Below are 9,283 nucleotides of genomic sequence, written 5' to 3' on the forward strand. Positions count from 1 at the left end.
AAAACTCAAACTAAATCTTCCAATTTGAATAAAGTAATCCACTGTATTAAATTAGACTTTTTAATTTTGTTGTAGCATCATTCATCAGAGTGTGTTGTGTTCTTGCAGTTCGTGCCACGGACAAGAGGATAGCCTGTGATGAAGAGTTCTCCGACTCTGAGGACGAGGGGGAGGGAGGCAGGAAGAACGTGGCCAATCACAAGAAGGGTGCAAAAAGGCCCCGAGTGGACGAAGACAAGAAGGAAGGAGAGGAGAAGAAGACCGGTGGGTATTCTCAAGTGTGAATGCTTCCACAGTGGTGAAATGACTGATGTTGTTTTTATACATGATTCTTTTGTTCTCCTTCCTATCGCAGAGATAAAAGAGGAAGAGAAAACAAAGGACATCGGCGCTGAGAAGACTGAGTCTAAAAGGTAAGAGGAGCCTCTCTACCAGTATTTGTCCAACAACGTCTTCACACACACTTCCACAAAACATCTTTCTTTTGCGATTCTGTATTTACTCACTACCTCTTCACGTCCAGTTCAGAGCGACTGAATGCTGTTTTAAATTCAGTTAAGTTCTGTGTTTACACCTCTCTGGCAGTGCTTTCACGTGCACTAAAGTAACCCAGTTACTGTCGGCTTTCTGCACTAATGCTTTCTGTAACCAGGGAAGAGGATTAGAGAAACCTTAATGCTGATACTGCATTTTTCTTTGAACGCATATTTTCAATTTGCCCTTTACAAGTTTTTTGATCAGCTTTTCACCAGGGCTGTCAAAGTTAATGCGAACGTGTTAACGCAAATTCATTTTAACGCCGCTAATTTCTTTGATGCATTAACTCAACTTGGGATTTTTAAGTTGCGGCTTAAGTTTTTTTATGCTAAATGCAGTACCTTTGAGGGTTTCTGGACAATATCTGTCATTGTTTTGTGTTGTTAATTGATTTACAATAATAAATATATACATACATTTGCATAAAGCAGCATATTTGTCCACTCCCATGTTGATAAGAGTATTAAATACTTGACAAATCTCCCTTTAAGGTACATTTTGAACAGATAAATAAAATGTGTGATTAATTTGTGGTTCATCACGATTAACTATGGACAATCATGCGATTAATCGTGGTTAAATATTTTAATCGATTGACAGCCCTGCTTTTTACGTGTGCATGACAAAAACAGTTAAAGACGTATCGCTGTGACAGCAGTGCAGCAGGATGAGAGGAAAGATCATTACACGTAGCGTGCATCCTTGTATTCAAGTCTGATAAAAACTCACACAAAGCTAGTACCCACAGCAGTGCTCTGTGCAAACTATGCACTCTCACTACAGAGCCATGTCCTCATTGCATCAGTCCAAATGTTCTGAAACACACACACAGACACTAAAATAAGGAAAGCAGAATATCTTAATGCAGTTAAAGAAAGTAAGCCCTAGTTCCTAAACAAGGTGTATTGGAAAATCTGACCTGGTGTGTGTAAACGCAGATTTTACAGTAACCAGGTTAGCACAGTATCTAATCTAAGAGTAACCTGGTTTCTTGTGTGCATGTACATCCAGTATACTGTAGGTCTGTCTTGTTTAGCATGCAGTTCTGTACAGCTCTGGATTGGTTTGTAATAAAGTGTGATCCCGCGATTACATACAAAGTCAATGCAAAGACGCAAATAGACGCGAATTCGCACCGGGCAACGCGAATGGTGCGAATGACACAATGCGAACACACGGAATTTGCATATTCCATTCGTGTGACGCTGTGTCGCGAAAGCTTATCAGCGTTGAGATTCTCCTCCTGTCGTCACTGACGTCCTGATGTTGTTAAATCAGAAAAGGAGGAAATAAATCTTGTATGTGTCTGTGGTCACCCCAGAGCTACGAGAGTACATCATATGTGTACGGAGACCGGACCAAACGCTGTGTATAAATGTGTGTGTATAAACCACAGACTCTCTATGGTAGAAACAACAGCGTCGCTGCCGTATTTATGTCTAGATGACTTTATGTTGAGTGTTGATTGAGCAGCTGCATAGCCTGGCACTGATCCATCCAAACTCCATTCAGAAAACAAGCAATTTAAAAGTTGTTTACTTGTCGTCTTGCAGACAGACCTGACAAAGCATCAATTCAGACTTTTTACAAATCTGCATCATTATGTAGTTATTTCGGCATCATTTGATCCGTTTATTGACATTAAATCACAGCACAATCTGTTTATTTTGGGTTCATACCGCAGTAGCGACGTGTGGCTTGCTAGATACAGTCAGTGCAATGGCACTGTATGTGAATACAGCTCTCCGCCGGGTGATGTTATGAACCCAGACACAACGGAGTTTGGTTGTCTGACATATCTGGGACTTCCACAAGCAAAGCAGCAACAGTGGTTATTTCTTCCATGGTCAATGGAGGAAATGGTGGAAAGAAAAGTTGTTGGTAATTATGGACACAAATGATGCCGGTGGTCCGACTTGCGCGAGTAAAGCGAGGCGAAAATTTGCTTGGCTCTTGGTGAGAATGCGACATTAGACTTCCTGAAATCACGTGTGTATGATTAAAATCACACTTCATGAGGAATGCTGTGAAGTTTCATTTGCCTTTTAAATGTTTAATTTGGCCAATCTAATTGTGTTTTTACTTATTCTACATATTGCAGCGCACCTTTTCCCCCGTAATATTTAGAATAAATCTCCAACTCTCATTTTCCTTCAGCAGTGTGAAGACTGAGCAGACCAGCAGTGCCTGAATTCTTCTTCTTCTACTTCCACAAACACACACAAAACTCAACGGTGCTGTCCCCCCCCCCCCCCAAGGATCCAACTCTTCACTGAATCACTGTCGGAAGCATTATATTTATTATGACTCTATTTTCTACTTGTAAATCTCTTGTGAATCGTCCCTCCTTGTGCAGCGTATCAGTGGATTCCTTGAATCCAACATGCTAATTATGTCCTTTGATACCCTGAACCGTGTTATTCCAATGTGCTTTATCTTCTGAAGGAAACCTTGACTTAACTTGTGTGTAGGAAACTGTGGGTGAACCTGTAGATGAACCTAGAAAGAGTTCATGTTTAAATTTCAATATTTTGTATTCGTCAATAAAACGTTTATACTGTTTCGCTGAAATGTGTATTACTTGAAATTTGGTGCTAGCTCAGAGGTTTGTGTAATGATTATTATTCAAATGTTTTTATCAGGTTTTCAAACATTTACACATTATACAGTATGCCAACATCTGCATCTGCATCTACCTGAGAGGCTGGCCAACACCAAAATTAATAAATATATAGTAAGAAATATTAGATATAAATGTAAATTATGTCTGCTGTGGATCGGGCGTTTTGAGGAGGAAGAAGATATACACGTAGGCAAAATTGTTGGTACCCTTCCGTTAAAGAAAGAAAAACCCACAATGGTCACTGAAATAACTTGAAACTGACAAAAGTAATAATAAAAATTCACTGAAAATGAACTAATGAAAATCAGCTATTGTTTTTGAATTATGGTTCAACAGAATCATTTTAAAAAACAAACTAATGAAACTGGCCTAGACAAAAATGATGGTACCCCTAGAAAAGATGTAAAATAATGATAATGATAATAATAAAGATCCATCAACTTTGATGGAACTACACTTTTTAAAAGCAAAGTTATTGAATATTTTTTCCCATTCAAAATTCACCAAAATTATGCAAAAGCATATTTTTCCAAACTAAGTGTTGTAGTACAGCTATGAGGAGATCATTGATGTGTGAAGATCATTGATGTGTGAAGTAATGTTGATGGTACTACACTGTTGCACTTTGTAGACGGTCCCTGACCAGTCATTTCACAGCCGGCTGCACATAGAGACCAATGTAATGTGTCCAGCTCGGAGGTTACTAACTCAAGTTACTAACTCGAGGGAACAAATTAATAAAAAAATTCTCAAGGCATGTCATCACATTCTCATGCTGTCACAGTGTGATGTCATCACATTCTCATGACATCACAGTGGGATTGTCATCACATTGTGATGTCATCCCATTCTTATGCCGTCACAGTGTGATGTCATCACATTCTCATGACATCACAGTGGGATGTCATCACATTGTGATGTCATCCCATTCTCATGCCGTCACAGTGTGATGTCATCACATTCTCATGACATCACAGTGGGATTGTCATCACATTGCGATGTCATCACATTCTCATGACATCACAGTGTGATGTCATCAGCCTTCCATTTATGTTGGCTTTGAAGTTTTCATCCTTTGGTGTACGATTCGTATGGATAGACCAACTCATTTAAGTCTCACACACTTGCTGATATTGTTAGCTGACCGGTATTCGGTTGAACATCAACAATCGACGAGGGTGACTGCATCATTTACATTTCATCATGGGACAAACGTTAACCTTACCAAGCTCTTCGAACCTGAAGGCCGAAATAGATGAACTCCTAAAGAGCGAAGAAGCCTGGGCGGCAAAATTCAACGCTATTAAGGAGCTCTCAGAAAACGTTTCCGGGATAGAACAGAGCTGGGAGAGTAAAATACATCAGTTGGAGGATGACAACAAGGTCCTCACGGACAAGTTGGACCTCGCTGAGAACGACAAGAAAATGGAGGCTGAACTCCAGGAGAAGATTAGCCAGTTGGAGACACAGCTCGACCAGAAGAACTCCAAAATCCTAGATCTCAGCAAGCAGACGGTGTGTCTCTCTGAGTGGCTCACTGAGACTAGAAAAAAGCTGTTGGACAAACGAGATGAACTTGGAGACTGCGAAGAAACCTGGGAGGGCAAATACAGGGAACAGAAAATCTATTTCTATAAGGTCCAGGATGAGAAAGACGACTTCTACATGACCACGATCAAACGGATTTCGGGCGACAAGGAGAAACTTCAGGACAAGTTCAACGAGGACCTGGCGGAGAGTGACCAGAGCTGGATAAACGCAGTCAAACGGATGGACGATGAGACGACGCTTCTGGAGGATATCTGTCTGGACATGAAGAAGAAGATGAGAGGATTCTTTTCTTTCAGTAGGACGGAGGATCGAGGGAAATGGTTACAGGAGTTGAAAAGCAAAATGCGTGAGAAGTTGAAGAAAGAGGAGGAGCAGGAAGCTGAGGTGGAACAGAGAGCGCAGCGGGATGAGGCGGAGAAAAAGAAGGAGCCGGAGAAGAAGGAAAAGGGCTTTTTTCGCTGGATGTTACGAAAGAGAAAGAGAAAGAGTGACTGTGCCAATCAGGTAGAAGAGGAGGCTGCTGGCTGTTCAGCTTCTGCAGCCTGTGACAGTCAGGTAGAGGAGGCTGCTGGCTGTTCAGCTTCTGCAGCCTGTGACAGTCAGGTAGAGGAGGCTGCTGGCTGTTCAGCTTCTGCAGCCTGTGACAGTCAGGTAGAGGAGGCTGCTGGCTGTGCAGCTTGGGTTGGACAACAATAGCTCCCTCTTCCTCCCCCCCCTCTACATCTCCTTCCTTCCTCCACCCCCACCTCCCTCCTCATGTACCTCAGGGGCGACTGTGGCTCAGAGGTAGGTGGAGCAGGTCGTCCACCAATCTGAAGGTCGGTGGTTTCGATCCCTTTGCTCCGGGTCACATGTCGATGTGTCCTTGAGCAAGACACTCAACCCCAAATTGCTCCCGAAGGCTGAGCCATCGGTGTGTGAATGAGTGTTTACATCCTGATGGGCCAAGTGGGCACCTTGTATGGCCAGCCTCTGCCATCAGTGTGTGAATGTGTGTGTGAACGGGTGAATGCTGACATGTAGTGTAAAGCACTTTGAATGGTCGGAAGACTAGAGAAGTGCTGTAGAAATGCAAGTCCATTTACCATTTACTAACCCTTCCTCTCTCTTCCCCCCCATCACCCCATCACCCTCTAGGTCTCCACCCTCACATCCTGTCAAAGGGATAGTTTGGGTGTTTTGAAGTGGGGTACTTTTACTTGTATTAGGTACTTATCCATAGTAGTTGTGATACTTACAGTGGATGGAGGACCTCGTACACCCCCACTTCAAAACACCCAAACTATCCCTTTGACATTAGGGGCGACATAGTGACTAAGTGATTAGCACTGTAGCCTCATACAGACACCAACAGCTGTCGGGCTGTGTGGACTTTGTATAGTCTGCCTGTGTCTGCGTGGGTTTTCTCCTGGTGCTCAGGTTTCCTCCCACAATATTTGGACACTGTATATATGTGCATATATACAGTAGTTTGAAGAAACACCATCTGCATGTAGTAGATGGTGTAGCTTGGACACATCATCAGTGATGAATGATGATTATATAATGATTATATATATATATGTATATATATATACAAATAAATGATTAATAAAATAAATAAATAATAAACAGTCAAATACAATTTTGATATGTCTGTCTCTCTGAATAAATGTGTACAATATAAATACAACTGTATGACATTATGGTGGCTATAAAGTAGAAGTACTGGTATCCGTTTAAGTTGTGATTTAAACAACGCTGAAGCCGATCAATAAAATGATCAATGTCACGTAATAAAAGATGTTCCAAATGGTATTTTAGGCGCCGGTTCTGTAATAAACAATGATGTTTTGCAGTAAAAACCATTTAACCTTTATGACTGAGGGGCTCATGATTATTTTTAATATGAGCATTATTAACTTCTAATTAGGATGCACGCGCACATGGACACGCGCGCGGTAGTCTGAAATAAGATAGCAACTAACAGACCGGTGTAAACAGAACCAAGTGACACATCCAACCTGGTGGATTGTCAGTACTAAACTATCTCTAAACTTGATTAAAGGGACAAATTAAAGGGGCAGTGAGCTCAATTTACTTTATTGACGATTGCTACCAAATTTTCTGTGGCTCATTATTGGACCGAGCTCATCAAAAGTTGCATAAAGCTTGTTGATATCTTATTGCATTTCGAAGATAATAAGTCAACAACCATTTGGCCCATCATCTCGAAACTTGCGAGCTATGTCCACAAGAGTACCTTGAGCGAAAAAGGCTCTTGGCGAACTGCCACTTGCAGCTGTAACTTGTTTGTGTTATTGTGTTACTTTTGGATCTGAACTAACGTGGAGTCCACATCAGCAGCTTAGCTTCCGTGTCGGTACTCCAGGTCTGCTTCTCCAAACTGGGAGCGCGCCGACCACCATCTAAGTTACTGTACGTAATACACTGACTATGGATAAGGGATACAAAACTGAACCGTAAAAAAGAAAATTACAATAATGACGTGCAAACCGAATCGTGGGCTTGTTGAACCGTTATTAATTATTTGATGAGGTTCCAGAGACATATAGGAGGCATTTATCTGAACATAGGCCCATTTGACCATTAAGTACCCTGCTTTATTTCATGTATAAAATCAGTGATATGGCTTCATATAATATAGAAATATAATTTGTTACTATCAATCAATCTATGTATATATTTTGGAGTTCAAACACATAGAACATGGTTATGTTTTTCTTCTCCCTAATGTGCCAAACAAACTGAACTGAAACCATCACCCAAAAACCGCGATACAAACTGAACCTTGGGCTTGTTGAACCGTTGCACCACAAATATATACTGTATTGCTCCACAGACATATAGAAAATAGCATTTTGACGCTCAGACATACATACTTTGACAAAGATTTGAATGCTCCCATTTGAATACATAAGGAACACCTCTGGGAAGCTACATGATATATGAAACTCATCATAATGGACCCGCCCTTTAAATGAAACGGACATGAATGAAACATAAAGAATAAACCTAATTTTCTAACAAATATTCCTGTGTCTATTTAACAATTGATTTCATGCTAGTTATTTAAATGGCTCCAGACTCACCTGAGTGTATCGGCTTTGTGTATGTGATGTGTTCAGGCAGCGACTGTTTGAGAACCTGCGGATGCTGCCTCATGCTCCTGGAGTGCAGATGCAGGCCATCCCGGAGGACGCAATCCCGGACGACACCGTGGACGAGGACACGGAGGATCCTGACAAACGCTTGTCCAGTAAGACTGCTGTTCATTTTCATTCCATATCCCTTCTCTTACACACAGTTAGGATGAGTTGATATACCCATGTTTATTCCTCGTTATGCTCAACTTTGTCACAATAATGTGTTTGTGACAAATACTGGTTATTGCTGACTCTTGAAATAGATGACTTCCTTGATTTCATAATGTGGTAGCATTTACTGTTAGTGAATGATCTATAAAGAAACTATATTCCTGTTAGCATCTGATTGTATAGAAGTCTATGAGAAAATGATCCTACTTCTCACTTGATTTATTACCTCAGTAAACATTGTAAACATGAGTTTATGGTCTGAAGCTTTCCCTACTAGTATCTAAGAAAAGCTGAGCCCCTCCCAGATGTCATCACCCTAAAACAATTTATAAAAACTCAAACTAAATCTTCCAATTTGAATAAAGTAATCCACTGTATTAAATTAGACTTTTTAATTTTGTTGTAGCATCATTCATCAGAGTGTGTTGTGTTCTTGCAGTTCGTGCCACGGACAAGAGGATAGCCTGTGATGAAGAGTTCTCCGACTCTGAGGACGAGGGGGAGGGAGGCAGGAAGAACGTGGCCAATCACAAGAAGGGTGCAAAAAGGCCCCGAGTGGACGAAGACAAGAAGGAAGGAGAGGAGAAGAAGACCGGTGGGTATTCTCAAGTGTGAATGCTTCCACAGTGGTGAAATGACTGATGTTGTTTTTATACATGATTCTTTTGTTCTCCTTCCTATCGCAGAGATAAAAGAGGAAGAGAAAACAAAGGACATCGGCGCTGAGAAGACTGAGTCTAAAAGGTAAGAGGAGCCTCTCTGCCAGTATTTGTCCAACAACGTCAGAGAGAATAGGGGCCCACTTCATGTCAAACTCATTTTGACAGGTGTGACTAATCAGGAATGTGTGGAATTTCCGGAACGAATTGGCTTCCGGTATCCCCCCTCATACCGGAAACCACGCCCACCCCCCTTTTTTCCCACGCTACGTCATGGTAGGCGTATTTCCCCCCCCTCCCTCCCCCCGCCTCCGTGGGAATTTTTTTAAATCCGCCGGAGGCGGGGTAAAAAAAAATGAGAGGAGGAGTGTGCACTTTTTTAATCCGATGAATATATATATATATATATATATATTGCCTTTAACTTTTTGCCCCTTTAAAATTAAATTAAGGGGACAGCTGTATAGGTCTGCAGTGGTGTTGCTTTGTTCTTTAAATGACAGAACTGCGGATAATGTCTTTAACAGATGACTGGGGTGTGAACTCTTTTTTTTTTGAGAAACCAATGAGCTGGGACCATGTGATGGGAGAAAAAC

At 41.4% G+C, this 9,283-nt stretch overlaps 2 protein-coding genes across 2 annotated transcripts in view; both read left to right on the forward strand.

Moving 5' to 3' along the window:
• The window catches only part of LOC119476996 (histone deacetylase 2-like), a 28,238-nt gene extending 25,137 nt beyond the window's left edge, over positions 1–3,101 (forward strand). Inside the window, exons 5-7 of the mRNA XM_037750742.1 lie at positions 109–264; positions 356–413; positions 2,695–3,101. Of these exons, the coding sequence (XP_037606670.1) occupies positions 109–264; positions 356–413; positions 2,695–2,728 (248 nt within the window). The 3' untranslated portion in view covers positions 2,729–3,101. The remainder of the gene's footprint in view (positions 1–108; positions 265–355; positions 414–2,694) is intronic.
• A 4,342-nt stretch (positions 3,102–7,443) lies between these two features.
• LOC119476998 (histone deacetylase 2-like) lies at positions 7,444–8,787 on the forward strand. Its single transcript, XM_037750745.1, has 3 exons — positions 7,444–7,970; positions 8,468–8,623; positions 8,715–8,787. Exons 1-3 carry the CDS (start codon positions 7,865–7,867, stop codon positions 8,774–8,776), a joined length of 324 nt encoding a protein of 107 aa, XP_037606673.1. The 5' UTR covers positions 7,444–7,864; the 3' UTR covers positions 8,777–8,787.
• The last annotated feature ends 496 nt before the right edge of the window (positions 8,788–9,283 follow it).

This window comes from Sebastes umbrosus, chromosome 18 (genome assembly GCF_015220745.1).
Source record: "Sebastes umbrosus isolate fSebUmb1 chromosome 18, fSebUmb1.pri, whole genome shotgun sequence".
In the NCBI taxonomy this organism is placed as follows: Eukaryota; Metazoa; Chordata; class Actinopteri; order Perciformes; family Sebastidae; genus Sebastes; species Sebastes umbrosus.

What these genes read in the sequence shown, in the direction of transcription:
- LOC119476998 (XM_037750745.1), top strand. Translation starts at nt 7,865, where the DNA reads ATGCTGCCTCATGCTCCTGGAGTGCAGATGCAGGCCATCCCGGAGGAC. An exon ending in TCCTGACAAACGCTTGTCCA is followed by an intron (nt 7,971 to 8,467) that starts GTAAGACTGCTG and finishes GTGTTCTTGCAG; the next exon opens with TTCGTGCCACGGACAAGAGG. An exon ending in AGGAGAGGAGAAGAAGACCG is followed by an intron (nt 8,624 to 8,714) that starts GTGGGTATTCTC and finishes TTCCTATCGCAG; the next exon opens with AGATAAAAGAGGAAGAGAAA.